General features: G+C 41.8%; 1 protein-coding gene across 1 annotated transcript; it reads right to left on the bottom strand.

Moving 5' to 3' along the window:
• Positions 1-1,008: 1,008 nt before the first annotated feature.
• Positions 1,009-18,418, bottom strand: zbtb22b (zinc finger and BTB domain containing 22b). Its single transcript, XM_086178263.1, has 5 exons — positions 18,299-18,418; positions 12,902-13,137; positions 8,932-9,684; positions 6,865-7,143; positions 1,009-4,899 (listed from the first exon to the last, which is right to left on the bottom strand). The coding sequence occupies exons 2-5, from the start codon at positions 13,124-13,126 to the stop codon at positions 3,850-3,852; spliced, it is 2,307 nt and encodes a 768-aa protein (XP_086034389.1). The 5' UTR covers positions 13,127-13,137; positions 18,299-18,418; the 3' UTR covers positions 1,009-3,849.
• Between the last annotated feature and the right edge of the window lie 359 nt (positions 18,419-18,777).

Raw genomic sequence — 18,777 nt, 5'->3', positions numbered from 1 at the left:
TACTTCACCTGTCTCAGCGCACAAAGGAAAAAAGGGCCAAAGCTGACAAAGCAGTAAATTGAGAGGAAATGCAAAATAAAGAAATAATTCCCCGTATCAAAAAAGAGACTGCTCTTAAAAATAAGAAATAAAAAAAACATTTTATTTAAAAATCACTTCCCATATTTTCATTTTCTGATCAGTGTTAATAGTTGAACGAATCAACGAGATATATTTCTATATATCGGGCTATACCCTTTAATAGAATAGATTAATAGATTAATAGCAGCAAAGGTGTGACATGTATATATATATATATATATATATATATATATATATAGGTGTGTATAAATGAAGGCTTCTGCTGCTTTATAAGAGTGTTATTAAATGAATCCTGATCAATATATTGATTCAGCATGGATATAACGGGCCAATCTCCACGGAAGCTTCGGTGACCATGAAAAAACATCCCGACAAGTGATGGCAACTTATTAATTGCGGAGGTCAATTGAAAAGAATTCTTAGCTATAAGATCGGGATGGTTCCTCATATTAACATCTTCATTGTCTCTTTTTGAGAAGAAAATAACACAAATAAAAGAGCTCTATTTTTAAAGCAATGGGTCAAAGGATCATTTTTTACACCTAACATGACCAACTAGAAACGAGAATGACTAAGTACAATCACTTATTTTTAATCAACATATTTGTTGAGTTCTCATCATCTCAGTCCAAACACAGTAATCCAGAACTGTCTAAGTTGTACTGTTTATAGTTAATAGATCTCATTCGTACATAAAGGCAGCTAAAAGCATTCACTGATTTTTAAAACAAATTGAACCCGATATAATAATTTCATTTAATCTCTGGATGATGTGAAAACATCTTTTGCATTTACAAGATAAAGTGCATTTATTTCTTCTTGTAAATGCAATACACTTGTGTAGAGATTAGCCCTTCACAGATATATTCAGGGGAAAGAACAAGAATTTGATGCACCGCTGATTTTTCAACTATTTCCACTTTCAAAGCATGTGGAGGTCTGTAGTTTTTATCATAGGTACCCTTCAACCGGGAGTGACAGATCTAAAACAAAAACACAGAAAAAGACATTGTATGATTTTTAAGTAATTAATCAGCATTTTATTGCATGACATAAGTATTTGATCACATACCAACGAGTAACAATTGTGTCCCTCACAGACCTATTAGTTCTTTCAGAAGCCCTCAGGTTCTCCACTCATTACCTGTATTAACTGCACCAGTTTGAATATTTTACCTGGATAAAAGACAGCTGTCCACACGCTCAATCAAACACCAACTTCTCCACAATGGCCAAGACCAGACAGCTGTGTGTGTGAGGACATTAGGGATAAAATTTTAGACCTGCACAAGGCTAGGATGGGCTACAGGACAATGGGCAAGCAGCTTGGTGAGAAGTTAACAACTGTTGGTACAATTATTAGAAAATGGAAAAAGTTCAAGATGACGGTCAATCTCCCTTGGTCTAGGGCTCCATGCAAGATCTCACCTCGCGGGGCATCAATGATCGAGAGGAAGGTGAGTGATCAGCCCAGAACTACACGGCTGGACCTGATCAATGACCTGAAGAGAGCTGGTACCACAGTCTCAAAGAAAATCATAGTAGCACAATATGCCGTCACGGATTAACATCCTGCAGCGCACGCAAGGTCCACCTGCTTAAGGCAGCACATGTCCTGAAGTTTGCCAATGGCCATCTGGATGATCCAGAGGAGGAATGGAAGAAGGACATGTGTTCTGATGAGACAAAAATAGAGCTTTTTGGTCTAAACTCTACTTCCTGTATTGGGGGAAGAAGAAAGATGAGTACAATCCCAAGAATACCATCCCAACCGTGAAGCATGGATTTGGAAAATCATTCTTTGAGGATGCTTTTCTGCAAAGGGGACATGACGACTGCATCATATTGAGGGGAGGATGGATGGGGCCATGTATCGCAAGGTCTTTACCAACAACCTCCTTCCCTCAGTAAGAGCCTTGAAGAGAGGCGAAGATTGGCTGAGTCTTCCGGCATGACAACATCCCAAAACAAACAGCCAGGGCAACTAAGGAGTGCCTCCGTAAAAGCATCTCAAGGTCCTGGAGTGGCCTAGCCAGTCTGCAGACCTGAAAACAATAGGAAAACTTTGAAGGGGGCTGAAAATCAATATCGCCCAGTGACTGGCCAGAAATCTGAAGGATCTGGAGAAGATCTGTATGGAGGAGTGGGCCGAAATCCCTCCTTCAGTGTGTGCAAACCTGGTCAAGAACTGGTCAGAAACTACAAGAAACATCTGATTGCTGTAATTGCCAACAAAGGTTTCTGTAATTAGAAAGTAAAAGTAATTAAGTTCTGTTTTTCTGATGTATCAAATACTTATGTCATGCAATAAAATGCTAATTCATTACTTAAAAATCATAGAATGCGTTTTCTGGATTTTTGCTTTAGATTCCGTCACCCACAGTGACTTATGATAAAAATGACAGACCTCTACATGCATTGCAAGTGGAAAAAGCTGAAAAATCAGCAGTGGATCAAATACTTGCTCTTCCCACTGTATATAGTGGGTTTGTGTGTGTGTGTGCGTGTGTGTGTGTATTCCAGTATGAAGCCACAGATAAATATTTCAATAATATTTATACATTCCCAGAATGCAACAACTAGACACAAATATTATTTGATATTTCTTGAAAGAAGGCAGAGGGATCAGGTGATCAGAACTTAAATGTTGTTATTGAAATATTGAATTTCAACAGATAAGATGATTAAACCTTTCAAGAATGCTATTTTGTTGAGTCCATCAACCTGATTTTAATTTCTAAACTGCTGTCCAATGCCGTTGACACTGAATTTACAAACAGTGACACTGTATACTTATACACTGTAAGATAATTCAACAGTGTGGAACTTGGATTTGCCTTTCTACATTTTAAACAGAGGTAAAATGTGATGGAAAAAAACACAGGTTTGAATATTGAGTAGATTTAATTCACTTTTTGGTGTCTGAACACAAGAATATCGGCGGATATTTTCATATCCCAATTTTCTAGATATTTATTAGCAGCTCAAAAGGTACCTTTTGACACTATAATAACTCAGTAGTTCCGAGGAGGTTATCAGCTAAAGGAGGTCTGTGTTAAATATTGGGCTGAGCCGTGAAACTTTTAGTTTGCCTGAAGCCGCCAAAGGATTGTGCCTCAATCGTAAGAGATTTAGGGGAAAAAAGTGGAACCACAGTTTCATCTAAAACAACAACACGGCAGTGCTGACAAAAGTTGATTACACGGCAGGCAGGAGACAATGTACGACAAAATACGAAATCTGTCAACTTCTTTGAAAACCCTTGGTTGAATTTAAAAGCTATCTAAATGACCTAAAACATAATACAACCCTTTTGTCGTGTGTTTTAGTTCTTTTTTTCCCAAACACTGCGATATGTCACAAATACAACACTGCAGAAAGTCACAGCAAAATTTAGAACAGCCATATTCTACTCTACTGATACTATAATGTTGTTACAGGAGTTTAGCCAGAAGGTCTTTTCACTGTTGGCTTTGTCTTGACACACTCACGTAGTTTCCTCAAGAGAAAAGAGGTCAGTTTATGGTGAAGCTACTTGTTTGCGGAAAACCGTCTTAGTGTTTGCACTATTCGAGCTTTCTATATCGAAGTCGATTCCGCATGCCTCCCGCCACCAGAGCGGTTGGTTTACATTCTTCTGTACATACCGACATTTTCAAGTTGTCTGAGCTGCAGCTGAAATGGCTAAATGTTGGCTGCATTTCCGGTATTCAAAAGTAGCAGCAGGAGCTATGAGAATGACCAGCTCTTTAAAAAAAAAACAAAAAATTAAGTAACACTGCTTTCTTTGGCACCCACTTCGCACACGTCTTCACTACACACAGTCCTCCCGAGTCCCAAACTGCCGAAAATCCCCGATCCCTGACCTTGACCTTGAGCCATACCCCCAAGAATCGGCCCAGTAGGCATGTTGGCGTTGGCGCCACTGCTTCCGGAGGCCGGCACGCCATTTTGCGGCGTCAAAAGGTGCGAGGAGGGAACGGACGCGGCCCCTCTCCCCGTCCCGCCGAGGACCCCGCATTGGCCTCCTTCGCCTGGTGAGAGCATGAGGTGAGGTGAGGCTATTACATCTGACCCGTCTTCGCTGCCAGCCCTTCTCCCCCCTTCGCTGCCGCTTCCCCCGTCTTCCCCGAGCGCGCCACGTCGGTCGCAGTGCGAGCGGTGCCGCATGAAGCTGTCACGCCACATGAATTTCTTGCCGCAGCCGGCGCAGTCATAAGGCTTGAGCCCGGTGTGGGTCTTCATGTGCTCCGTGAGGTGATGCTTCATCTTGAACTTCTTGGCACACACAGGGCAGTGGAAGGGCCTCAGGTCAAGGTGCATGTTGATGTGTCGGTCTCTCATGCTCTTGTGAGTGAACGTCTTCCCGCAGTGGCACATGAATACTTTCCCCGAACCCCCTGAGCCGCCGCCGCCACTACCACCACTCCCGCCGCCGATCCCCCCACTGTCCATCCCATCCACCCCCATGCTACCCTGCACTGACAGGTGGACGGCACCGTGCTCCAGACTTGGGCTTTTAAATGACGTGCTTCCAATTATTCCTCCCGACATCCCCAGAGCAGGAGGGGCGGCCGCATCCAGTGGGAGTCCGGACGGCTGGCTGTAGAGGAGAATCTGATTTCCCTGCATGTCCAGGGGAAAGAGCTGGGCCCGGGCCGAGGCTGCCGACTGAACTTGGCCTAGCAGCGCTGATACAGCGCGGTTGGCACTCGGACTCGGACCTCCTGCGCTCTCATGAAGGTGCTGAGCCAAAGTCTGGTCCATGAAACTCCCTTCAAACTTCAGATAGTCCTCCGAAGACTGACAGTAATCCAACTGGCAACAGAGAGGGCATTGATTAAATGTCAATCAAACAGAATGATCAGATTGTTTGGCAATTTTGAACAAACACAGTAATTTAACCGATCGTTGCTGGCCCAGATCCAAGACCCTGAACCATGAAAGCACAAGTACTCTGCTCCGTAATTGTCTAACAAAAAAAAGCACTGTGTTGCCTTTGTGTTTCCGAACCGTAAAGTATGGATTCACATAAATATAAAGGAAAATAATCCTGCGGGTTTGATTCCGAATCCCTTGCTACCCCTTCATTATTTTTGGGGGGGCAGTATTGGCTATAAAAAATGTAATTCAATTAGTCCGATAGTAGCATGTTCAAATATCGACCTGTTGATCTTTTGATGGTAACTTTCTTCTGCATATCTACAATAAGAAATCTTCGCTTAGATGTTTGACATACACAAACAGATGATGTCTGCGGATTTATATTTCCTCATTATAATAATAGGGAATAGTGTAAAAGCTGTAAATGCAAGGATTCCTGAATTCCTATTAGAACAGTGTGGTCTAGGTCAGGGATGCCCAACATGTCGCTTGCGATCTACAAGTTGATCACAAAGGTAATGTGGGTTGATCACTCAACCCCTGCCTTTCAAAATCAATCCTGGTGTGCATAGGAGACCATGTAATACAAAAACAAGCGAACTGCAACCCATAGAAAACACTACAGTGCAGGAAGTGTAGATCGCATGTCATTGAAAAAATTGCCGTCAGCCAATCATCCATTCCCACTGCAGCGTTTGGCAGTTGATTAAAATACAGTGCAGCCAGTCTGAGATCTCAATCCGAATTCCACTCCACCATGACTGATGCGCATTTGTATGTGAGTTTGAAACTGGCTAGAAGCAACTGTGGTTACTATGCAACCCTGGCTGATTCAACTCAGTGCAAGACATCATCAAATGAGGTCACGGACAAAAACATACGGAATCGTATTATCATACATGTTCATGCTGTTATGCAAGGTGTATGTACATGTATATGTTTAAAATATGTATATCAAAAATAAAGTATATTTGATGTATAGAATTAAATTCTGTGTAGCCTTTTTCTTGTTGGAAGATCATTTCGTCATTTTAAAAGTAGTTCTGAAGCCAAAAAATGTGGGCACCCCCTGGTCGAGATGAATGTCTGGTTATCCATTAAATGGTGGCTTATACACTCACACTTATAGACTTTTGATTAAGTGTGCAATGACACACAAGGAAGCTGACCAGCACTGTTCAACAACAAAGCTGAAATGTAAATATATTCAACACATTTATTTTATTTACAGTTCAGCTTGGATTTTATTTTGTGCTCAGCACAGATTTGCTGTGCGCGGAGAACACTGGAGCAGTGCATGATTGCGCAAACGCGTGGCTTGGAGGGAACAGTGCTGACCAGTCTATTAAAATACAAAAGGTATAAAAGTATAGGTTATATAAGGGTAGTTTTTGTTCAGAGCTCTCCATATCATAGTTTCTGCAGCTCTATATTTTCATCATTGCTGCAATTTGTTTCCGTTTCCTGCGTGAGAGATGTTTCCTCTGCAGTACTTTTGTTTCCCAATTTGACGGTTTGACATTATGAATTCATTCACGACGATGCTCGCACTAAGACTGGTGCTGTTCGTGGCCGAACAGGGATAACGGAGACTTAAAGGACAGAGGCTGAGTCATGTCAGAGTTCCTCTGACTTCGCGCGTCGATTCAGCCCCAAATGATCCACTTTCCACTTCATACCTATTGTTATGTAAAGTCAGAAGCTATGAAGGCTTGTCAGATTCAGCGATGAAATGTATGAGCTGAAGACTTACAAAAAAGCTTCCCAAGACTTACAGGTTGGTATGAACTCTCCCCATGGGTGTGTGTGCTCACTGTTTGTGTAAGGATAGCACATACAGAGCACACATTTAAAATAAGCCTAAAGGATCAAGATAAAATAACAGAAAAGGTGTCTCACCTGTGAGTCCATTTCACTCTCGGATCTTCCTGCCAGCTCTGCAGAGAGACTCCGAACATTGGAGATGTTGAAGTCGCTCCTCTCCCTCTCCCTGGCCATGTCGAGCTCCCTCTCGTCCTCATCATCTTCCTCTTCTCCTCCCTCCTCCCCCGATACCACGATGAGGTCGTCGTCTTCCGTACGCTCGGTTTTCACCACCACCCACTGCTTGCGAGGCATGATGCTGGGCTGGCTGTAGGTTGGGCGCTTTGGCTGCGACAAGGCCGAGTCCTCCCCATCCTGTAAGCAGCCACAGTTCACTTTATAGCTGGGTTATAAGCACCAAGTGTTTATGTTTTTACTCACATCACAAGTTGAAACCTGATATCTATGGGTGGCCACAATTAGCAATTTCATCGATTTAAAAACACACATTTTTAAAAGAAAATTCTTACAGTTTTTAGAAGAATATAGTGGATTGAATTGAAGCTTCTTTATTTTTAGTCTGGAAAAAATCTACAAGGAACTCCTCTCATAACACCAAACTTTTCTTTTGCCCGCAAAAATGTCCACTGGAAGAGTTGACGACCTTATTTAATCAAATTTGTGTATCCACAGGGGATTTGGTTTTACAATGAGCTGTAGTTAGATACAGTGTATGAAATAGCCTTAAAAAATTGTTAAGAGAACGGCAACAAATCAAGCTCTTCATAAATGCTTGTGTCTTCCTCCTTCCTTCCTTCATATAACAACCTGTGTCCTTGGATCATCTGCCAGTTAGAGGGCAGGAGATCTGACTTTGTGATCGTCCCCTCGTGGTTTCCTGAAAACACATTCGATGTACTGAAGCAGGTTAAAGGTGACTCCGTTTGAGCCAGAAGATGACTGAATTTTCTCTTGAGTAATAGTTGTCTCGATCTGAATGTTTTGACAACCTATTTACAAATGTTCTGATTTTTGAGAATATTCCAAAGGTAATAAACAATTTGTTCATTCAATATCAAGACTGCTTAACCTGCACTAAGGGTCATGGGGCAACTGAAGCTGCTCCGTGCTGTCATTGGCAAGAAGCGGGGTTCACAGTGGACCGGTCACTGGTCCATCTGTTAGGGTTCGGCTCGCAGCAGCCTGGCATAGCTGCAGCAACTTACCTGCAGTCGGTGAAGGCTTAAGAGCCAGAGCTTGACTGTCACTGTTTGCCAGGTTATTCCTCACTTTTCCTCAGTCGCTTGGGCATTTATGTCTCCTGCGCCATCTCCCTCCTTGCATGCTCTCTGTCCCTGGTGCTATCTCTTTTTCCACTCACACCTCACTCTTTGTCCCGTCCTACATGTACCCTTCCCCCCTGGCCTTTCGGTCCTGACTGGATTCCTCTCCCAGTTCCGTCCAGGTTCCCGGTTCTGTCCAGGCTCCTTGTTTTGTCCAGGCCCACTCCCAGTTTTGTCCGGGCTTGTCTCCTCTAGCTGCAGACGCCAGCGCCTTTCCGCCTGGCCCTGCAAGTTTTGATTGGCGGCACTTCGCCGTCTTGCCCCCCCAGTTTCATCCCGGCTCCTCCACAAGCTCATCCGGCTTCCAGAACCACACCCCAGGGACCGGCTGTGCACCTGCTGTCGAAGCCTCGTGGATGCGGGTGTACTGTCAGCACTGAATCATAACCCATGTTTGTGAAATTCATGCCACTAAACACTGAACATCTAAACCCCAGCCAAATAAAGTTCTGAACTTTTTCTCCGTTTCTGGCACAGAGAATATGTGTGTGGGTCTGTGCAGCAATCCATAACACAATAACTGGGCCACATACTTTAGCACCTCATTCAAAGGTCATATAGAGACATAGAACCATACATGTGCCCTATGGACATAAAACCATTCACTGTCTCATTCACACATCTGGGCAATTTAGCACATGTATGTTAGCACATGAATGTTTTTTGAATTGTGGAAACTAAAGAAACTGGTAACTGAACTAAAGAAAGCCGGAAGCAATAAACGCTGTGGCGCCATGCCACCAACGTTATTAACATTGTCGTAATTAAATGTTTGAAAAGTGTATTTTCATGCAACAATGCAATAGTTTTTCACACTCACCTGATAGGAAGACACCCCAAAGCTATCGCTGACACCAACTTCCTGCTCCGACACCAAGCTAATTTTTTTTCTCCTCCTGCTGCCTCCTCCTGTTACCCTCTTCTTCTGGTGATACGCCACATCCTCCTCTTCCTCGTCTACTTCCTCTTCTTCCTCTTCAATCAGGAAGGCCTCCTCTCCTCCGGATGGTGTGCAGTAGCTGGGTGTCTGGCTCGACTCGCCCCCTTCGACGGACCCTCCAACGGCGCCACCGCCACTGAAGCTATTACCATCCCGAGGGCTGAAGTAGTTTGTGCTGCTGGGAGACTGGCTCTCACTGACTGATGGATGACTGAGACCATGAGGTCCTTGTTGAGGCACACTGGACCCTGCAACCTGGGCTTGATCCCTACTGTCACTGGCATTGTTTCCCTCTTCGGTACCTACAGTGCCTCCGCCTGCGCTATTGTCACCATCACTGCTGCTGCACCTGGAATTACCTGACGCTCCACCTCTACTAATGCTGCCTCTATCCTGCACTGCACCATCGCAGACATTTCTTTCTCCCACGGTGGCTCGGCCCTCCTTGAGCAGCTCAGTGCATTTGTCCACGATGTGCCACATTTGCAAGACACTTCCCACCGTGAGGTAGTTGACAATGTCCTCACGGAGCATTCGGAGCTGCCCCGTGTAGGCGCAGCTCAGGACACTCTCAAATGCCAATGGGTCCATCACTGCTGGGATGGAGACGGTAGACATGTTCTTCAGTAGTACCTTTTGGGTGAGAATGGGAAAAGGAAGTAAGTTATTAACTGTCACTGTCTTTCTGCCTCCTTCTCTCTTGACTTACACCTGATTAGTTTAACTTTATGTCATAATCATATATGTTTTGCTTGGTTGAAATTTGAGAATAGGCATGCTGCTGAATATTTTTTGTCCTCTGTGTCATGAAAAAAAAAACATTTCTGAAACTAAATGCTTCAATGTCCACCATCGGCTTGAACCCCACCCTCCGTGACTGGCTCATGGACTTCCTGACAGGCAGACCCCGTCTGTCAGGATAAGTAATAGGACTTTAAGCCAACATCATCATGAACGCAGGCGCTCCTCAGGGATGTGTGCTCAGCCCTATCCTCTACACCCTGTTCACCAACAACTGTGTCGCCTCCCACAAGAACAACATCATCCTGAAGTTTGCAGACGACACCATAGTAATACGATGCCCCACTCGCACAGACAAAGCGGTCTACAGGATTGAGGTGGCCAGTCAACAACCTCATCTGCAATAAAGACAAGACGAAGGAGATGATAATGGACATGAGAAAGGCTAGGGTCCTCATCAGTGACTGTTCATCCAAGGTCTTGAGGTTGAGAGGATGAGCAGTTTTAAATACCTGGGTGTCCACATCAGTGAGAACTTTGCCTGGCCCCTAAACTCTATGCAGACAGTTAAGAGGGATGGACAGCAGCTCTACTTTCTGAGGAGGCTAAGAAGGTTGGGAATGTCACCTAAGATCCTCAGCAACCTCTACAGCAGCATTGCCAAAAGCATCTTGAACATCTGAATCACCTTATGGTACTGCAGAAACACTGCCCTGAACCGTAAACACCTACAGCCAGTTGTAAAGACTGCAGAAAAGATCAGCAGATCACCACCTTCTCAGCAGAGTATCTACCTCCAAAAAAACACAGACTTTTCACATTCCAACCCTCTGATAGGTACGGGAGTGTGAAATGTACAGCTACATGACTGAAGAACTCATTCTGCCCTACTGCCAGTCCAGTCCTGAACAACTGACAGGTGTCAATAGCCATGTTCTACACCAGAACAATTTTGCACATTATATCCAGCACTGGCTGTGCTCGACTCAACTGTTCATATAATTTACCTGATCCTTGAAAAAAACTGTCTGGGTTAAAATTGCACAGGCATTTTGTGAGTTACACATTGCCCATTCAAATCTGCACTTAACTTTAAATTGAGTATAATTCTAATACTCTTTATATTTCTGTGTACTGTTTACATTTCCCTGCACTGTTTGTGTTTCCCTGCAGTGTTTACATCTGGTTACAACAGTACTATTTTTTTTTTTATCTGGATGCACTGCAGATGGCAAAGTAAGAATTTCATTGTACTGGGAAACTCCAGAGTGTACACGTGCCAATAAACACTTTGAACCTTGACTCTTGGCCTTTCTTGAACATTTTCTCCATCTTATTAAAGCAACATTATATTAGCTTACCAGCTTTCAGTGTTCCACAGTATTTTATTTTTGTAATTATCTGGCTCTGGATTTATCCTTGAAAATGTTCAATCATTTGCAAAACTCACATTTCACTCGTACACATGTACATTCTCCTGCCATGCTCAAAATGGAGTAGGCAGAAGTATAGACTTCTATATGCCTACTCCATTACATGACTCAGTTTCACAAATCTACCATTTATATTTTTGTGCAGCTTCAAAATAAAATTAAATAATTACATTATACACACAAGATATTCTTCAGGTAATACCTGCTGGTAGAATTTTACAATCACTGAAAGCCTTTATCTCATCTTTATTGCGTACAATTGGAAAAATACAACAAAGTGATATGCAAAATTTTAAAAAATTACAACAAATTGTTCAGTTTAGTTTAGATTATTTTGCATGTTTGTGCTTCATTGAAAATCATTACTCAATGTCCCATGATTTTTTGAAATCAAAGTCTGATAACATTCATTGACTCGGGCTAATTTTAGGCAGTTAAAAAAATACCAGGCATGTCACCCGCTGTAAAGTTTAAGCAGGTGGCATGCTACTCTTAGCAAACATTGATGAGGATAATTGCTCATCCTCTGTGGAATCATTTTCCAGTCTCAATTCAGGGGATCCTCTTTTTATTCAAGACATTTTTGGGAAAAAGTTTATAGTTAGCACCTGGCCAGCCTCTAGTTTTGCAGCAAGAGGCTTATCCTTCTGAGGGATATCCCATGATACATTCATACATTCCCCCCACTTGTCCTATCCTGTCCACATTAGTGTCCCTTCATAAATGCATGATAATAACCTCTTGTCTTTTCCCTCTTGTCAATCACACTCCTACTTTCTATTTCTGTCCTTCTCTCTTCCGCCCTCTTTCTACCCCAACCGGTCGAGACAGAGGCTGCCGGCATTCGACTCGAATCTGTCCAAGTTTTCTGCCTGGTAAAGGTTTTGTTTTTTTTTTTTTGCCACTGTCACCAAGTGATCGCTCATGGGGAAATTTTGGATTTCTATGAATCATTGTGTGTGTCAAGTGTGGTACAGACCTGCACAACATGAAAAGTGTCATAAATATACCATAATTTCTGGAATACTGAGTGCACCTGAAAATACGCTGCACCAGCTACAAATATATCAATCAATCTATGTGCACATATATAGGCCGCACTTGTCTATAAGCCAAAGTTTTCCATGTTGTAACATGAGATATTTACACAGAAACTTTTTTTTTACTTTTAATTAAATGCATACCGGTAACATCCACAAATATGAACTGGAAAAGCTTTTTCCAAACAGTACCTGTAACACGGCTGATGAAAAAGATTAATAATAAATAACACAAGGAAAAGTCCATCCATCCATCCATTTTCTGTTTCCACTTTTTCCTATTCCAGCTGATTGCTATCTTCATCTTCCTCCTGCACACTAAAACCATTAAAGACGTCTTCTTCAATGTCAGAATTGAACAGTCTCAGACTTTCACATTAATTTCATTGGTCCGATGTGACGAGGCTAAATGTTTTGGTAGCATGAAGCTCATTAGCCCCAAAATAATTCCATAAATTAGCCGCACCATCGTTTAAGCAGCAGTGTTCAAAGCATGTGAAAAAAGTGGATAAAGTAAAGAAAGTAAGTAAATAAAGGTAAATAAAATCTGACTTGACTTTTTTGTAATGCAATGAATTACTCATGATTCTGTGTCTTTTTGGAAGGGATGTGAGAGTTTGACACGAAAGGACGCACCTGGTCATGAAAGTAAGGCGAGGAGGCAGCCAGTACACAGCGATGGGCCTTAAAGACTGTTCCCTGGACGTGGATGGAGAGGTCGCAGAGCCTGCCATCTTCTCTCTGTCGATTCAGGCTGTCCAGGACTGAAGTCTGAGAACTTGGGAAGCACACCTGCACCACCGAGCCAGACATGTCACTGGATGCTGAGCTGTGGCCGGCCTCCATAGGCTGCGACTGCATCTGGATAAAGGCTAACAAATGTGACCGCAATTAATGCATACATCAATACTTAAAATTCAATACAATTCAAAGAGTTATTAAATGTTGTTACTCTTTTGTGGATTTATTCATAGTGGAATACAAATATGTCTTTGCGTTTATGTTGAGCCTTATTCAAACCCTGGCAGTGAGTGTTAGGGAGTAATACTAACTTATGCTGGTCTAAGGTGAAACCTATTGAGAGAAAACTGAGGTTATCATAAGAATAACACAGACAAGGGATTATTCTTTTGTGCTCTGCAGAGGGGGAGACTCAGTGCGCTCTCCGGAGGCAAATCCACAGAACCCCACTGAGTTTCTCCTTGCTCGGCCTTTTACTGTGTGAGTGTGTTTATTTAGATGACAACTTTCATTGGATAATACAGTTCACACATAGTCATACAGGAGCATGGTCAGCTCACGCTGCACACGTGCATAGTTTTTTCCTACAGTTATTGTGTGATTTGTGATCTGTTGTTCAAGGATGATATGCTCAAGGATGATATGTTCCTGTTCAAGGATAAGTGTGCTCAAAGATAAAAATTATATTCTAGAATGATATGTTCCTGTTTAAGGATAACTGTGCTCAAAGGTAAAAAAAGTATGTCAATTTGTCATCATGTGAGAAATCGAAATAACAAAGTGATAACACATTCAGAGTACATAGGTGCATAGGTGAATATAGAGAAAAAACTCGAACACTGAGTCTCTGTATTATGAATCTCAATGATAATTAATCGCAATGAGAAATTGATTGGACCACTTTCAACTTTTTCCACTTTAGAAGTTCTTATAAACCTGTAGGGAATGGCTGCTGACACTCAATTAATACTGAATTAGACCAAGTAAAGACCAAACAAACCACACCCTCTAATACAAAGACAACAAAAAAACAACCAAAAAAACAGTGATGTGTTTTTTTTTTTAAGAAAACATAAACTAAGAGGAAAGTCACAATAAATTTCTTGGTTTCATGTTGTTTCAGGCATGACTAAGATCCATGGTTTACATTATTCATTATATTAGTCCTTTTTCTGTGTTACTAATGGATGATACCCCATCATCCATCCATCCCTCCATCATCTGCTGTTTATCTAGGGTCAGGTCACAGGGACTGCAGCTTAACCAGAGAGCCCCAGACAGACTTCCCTGTCCCCCCAAACACTTAGTCCCGAAGATCCTTCATGATGGAATACCATCATGGACCAAGTTTTCCCTCACCTGGATGCAGGTCACCACCACCACCACCCCCCACCCCCCCTCCCAGAGCCAGGCCCAGCAACTGGGTCTCGATGGTGAGCACCTGATTGCCGAAAGAACAGCGCGGGCCCCCCTTCCCGTGGGGTCAGCATTCATAGGAGGGGCAGAAGGGGTCAGGTGCAGATTGAGCTGGGTTGATCCTTGGCAACAGAAGCTGGTATTCCATTTGTGTAGCTAAATTAAAATTCATCCTTTTTGCCATGATTTTGGAGAAGAAAAAAAACTCCATTTGTTCCTTCTTAAAGGGATTGTTACTACCATATGTGGTCATTTGGGGGTGTTTCTGAATGCAAATGAGCTTAAATATGGATGAGCACGGTCATTTGTGCATACGACAGGGGTCCGCAGGTTTTAGAAGTACCAATTTTTTTGTACCAACATCTTGATCAACTTTATCACCTTGTTGTTCTGGATAGAAAACAACAGAAGAGATGTCTCCATCAACACAGACAGACTGATTTCACGTCTACCCTCAGACCATAAGTACAAAAGTGTTTAATGTGGAACCTCGCGACTCGTCAACTGCCATCAGACTCCTAAATAACTTACAGGAGTTTACAATAATGGACTACCTTAGCACAATCAGCTGCACTTGATTGTTAATTTCTGCCCTACTTTTCATTCGGCATACCCAGTGCCATGCTTAACGGTTTAGAATTAGTTCCACTTTGTCAATTTTTCAACTCAATGCTTTTCTCTGCACTTTCTCAAATTGCATATATGTTGTGCTTCAATATCTGCATTTCAATTTGCACGTTTCATCTGCCATTAAACAGTAGTCGTTTGCACCTTTGCAAATTTTATTCCCTCTACATTGGTCATTCACTGTATTGATTGTGCTTTTTTATTTATTGTTTGTCCCTGCTCGTTACACATGTATTTTTTTATGTAATGACACCTTGTCAAATGATCTGTCTTCACTGTAGACAGCAAACTATGAATTTAATTGTACAGGGAAACATGTTTCCTTATTTTACACTTGACAATAAGTACTATGAATCCTCAAATCCTTGTATGACAGGTACTGCTATGTTAACACCTTTTCCTTTTTTATTGACACTGTAGCTGGTTTTGTTGTCATTTTTATCCCAGCATTATTTTATCTCTAGGGTAATAACTATATATCTGAATGTTTAGAGGACAATGCGTCTTAATCTTAATCATTTTGAAATAACCTCTTCCCCTTTGACCTTGGATTCAAAATTTAAAAAAAAAAAACAACAACAAAAAATGGATAATGATTTCAGCCTGCATCACAACAAACACAGGCACTCTTCAGAGAGTGCTTCAGCCCCATTCTCTATACCAGACCAGGGCATTTTATGTCCCGTGGGCCACATCTGGCCCTTTGGGCATCCCTGCCTGGCCTGCGTGAGGTAAATCAGAACATGAATGAAAAAACATTATTCCATTCATATAGAATTTTTTTGCTTAAATTTTGAAAACAGTGCTGTTTTTTTTAACATTAAGACACATGATGTGGGTGCATGAAATAAGACAAGTGATGCTAGCCAGTTAACCCTCAAAGCTTTTACAAAGCTTTGCACACCCAGAAATGCAGCTGTCAAGAGAAGTTACGTCATATCCCACAAAATTGCCAGAAAAAGTACGCTGTTTTCAGACTCAACTTTTATGCTACTTTATGTTAATATTATGTTATGATCTCCTCAACCCTCAGTTGAAATCAGGAACTTCTCCTGAAGGTCAGAGCAGTCAACTTTGAATATTTTCTCTGGCTTTGAATGAGAGCTGCAATGTTCTCGACGCTACCCAGCTACTCATCTCGTTACGTGGGATGACTGCAAACTCTAAAGTCAAGTTCAAGTATGTGAACAGATATTCTCAGTGATGAAGTTCAACAAATCTAAGTACAGATCCTATGTCTCTGATGATCACCTCAACGCAAATCCACTGCTAGATATTCCACCAGATTTCAATACACTTGTTCAAGCCCAAGCCAAAATGGATTTCTTTCATTGCACATGTAAATGATCTGAAAAAAATTAAAAGTATTTTTTGCTTTTGTATAAAGTTGATCAATTGCATATCTTTAACATACTACAAAACACCTTTTTAGTGTTTGTTAAGGTCAACAAGTTCAATGTAAAATGGTTCAGAACACCGATGTAGTGAATGTTTTTGCTTTTACTTTTTATTACTTCTAAAGGCATATTTTCCTGTTTGATCGACACCATATTTTAGTATATTTATATACATATTTACAGAATATGCTTATTATTTTGATAACCAGTAGCAGCTAATACAAATATGCAATTTACAGTATTTTACAATGGGACATTATTAATATTGAGCAGAATTAAGTTAAGTTATCACTGGTTCAGCCCTCCAACAAAAGGACAACATCATCCTGAAGTTTGCAAACGACATTGTAGCGATAGAATGCATCATTTGCGGGACGAAATGGCCTACAGATTGGAGTTTGCCAGTCCGGTGTCAACCTCATCCTCAATACAGACAAGACTAAGGAGATGATAGCGAACATGAAGGAGAGGCGATCTCATTCTCATCACAACCATGTGATATCTCAAGACAATTACAATACATGCACCCGAATGTTCACATCTCTGCACTTCACATTCAGCATAGCCAGTCCTGTATTCAACTACTCATATAACTTGACTCTTTATTTAGCTGCCCGGATTCAACTTTTAAAATGTCAATCTGCACATTATCAACTTGTACATCCTGTAAACAAAACTGTTTACAATTTAATTTGCAGTTTTTCTTTCAACTTGCACATCTTGTGAATACTGTTCACATTCCTTTGCCATGTTTATATTTCTATTCACAGTTGACATTTCTTTGCACCATTTACAACTACTTGTAATGAGATGCTTAATAAGTATTAAGGTTTTTTTTCATGACCTGCCTGGCGTCACAGTGGACAGCTAAATAAGAATGTCATTAAACAAGACAAAAAAATTCTAGACTATACATATGACAATAAATAAATCTTGAATCTTTGCTTTCACAACAGCACAAGAATGAATAAAAATAGGAGAACAGGTCTATGAAACTTCAGGAGACATTTCTCACTTATATATATATACACACACACATACATATATATTCATATATATATATTTGAGCTACAGGAATTTGGTTGCTCTGTGGGAAATCGAAGGAAGCGAGTTTTTACCGACGTTTCTACAAATATATTCTTCGATTTCCCACAGAGGAACCAAATACCTGTAGCCCAAATGTCTCACAGGATGTATGACGTATGTACACATTGAGTGTGTGCATACATGAAGTGAATGCATAAATGAAGTGTGTGCATACATGAAGTGAATGCATAAATGAAGTGTGTGCGTACATGAAGTGTGTGTGTGTGTGTGTGTGTGCATACATGAAGCGAATGCATATATGAAGTGTGTGCGTACATGAAGTGTGTGTGTGTGCATACATGAAGTGTATGTATGCATACATGAAGTGTATGTATGCATACATGAAGTGTGTGCATGCATGATGTGTATGCGTGTATGAGGAGTCCTGTTACTTGGTCAGATCGCCGCCGTCGTCTTAAATTTTTCCAGAAAAGACAACATCCACATGCATGAGGGAAAAAAATATAACTCCCATCTACCTCCGAAATGTGTTCATTCTCATCACACCCGACAGCGGGCACGGGAAACAGCTGGTCTACAAATACGGTGTGTTTTAGTTGAGAGCACATCGACGTGAACGCGCATACGTGCTCGTGTGTCAACCCCTGTCTGCCGCCATACGCATGTGCGCGCGCCCGCACTTACACACAGCTGCATTTAAACGAGTCTGATTGGACAGATGTTAGCGTTAGCCTGTTAGCTAGCTCAAGAAGACTGTCTTTGACACACACACACACACACTAGACGCCGCCGACGTCGGCCTCACCGTGTCGGTTAGCGCCGCGGACCTTCCCGAATGTGTCCGCGTCCGAGGCGGTCGAAGTCCCCCCGCGTCTCGCCAGACGAGCCCCGAAGTTTGAGGACCATCTTCACCCGAACGATCCTCCCATCTGATCGCTGCACCAGCAGACAGCGACGCGTCGCCTTTAACGGTATTCCAGACAGACGAGCCAGACTTTGGCCGACAGAAATAAATATTCCCCGATCGATAATGGTTTAAAAATATTTCACCGTGCAGACTTGAGTGAGCACTGATAGCGGTGCAATTCTAGAATATTCGTCCAAAATAATCCATATAAACCCATCAAAAAAAATCTATCTAAGTTTTTCTATATATCTATATATATATATGTATATAAATGCATGTATATCAAAATACTAATTTATGATCACTTTAATAACATTTTGTGGCGAGCTGGGCAAAGTAACAAAGATAAAGTGCTTTTTAGAAGATGGCTTTCATTT

The sequence above is a fragment of the Fistularia commersonii genome, chromosome 30, assembly GCF_037954325.1.
Source record: "Fistularia commersonii isolate RoL2024-O1a breed Wild chromosome 30, RoL_Fcom_v1.0, whole genome shotgun sequence".
In the NCBI taxonomy this organism is placed as follows: domain Eukaryota; kingdom Metazoa; phylum Chordata; class Actinopteri; order Syngnathiformes; family Fistulariidae; genus Fistularia; species Fistularia commersonii.
Note: the sequence above shows the minus strand (reverse complement) of the source record. Positions and strands in the feature narration are given on the sequence as shown.

Excerpts from the sequence above, each read along its gene's own strand:
- zbtb22b (XM_086178263.1), bottom strand. The coding sequence starts at position 13,126 with ATGCAGTCGCAGCCTATGGAGGCCGGCCACAGCTCAGCATCCAGTGAC. Across the intron at positions 9,685-12,901 it reads CGCCTTACTTTCATGACCAG|GTACTACTGAAGAACATGTC; the intron begins GTGCGTCCTTTC and ends CTCACCCAAAAG. Across the intron at positions 4,900-6,864 it reads AGAGTGAAATGGACTCACAG|TTGGATTACTGTCAGTCTTC; the intron begins GTGAGACACCTT and ends CTCTGTTGCCAG.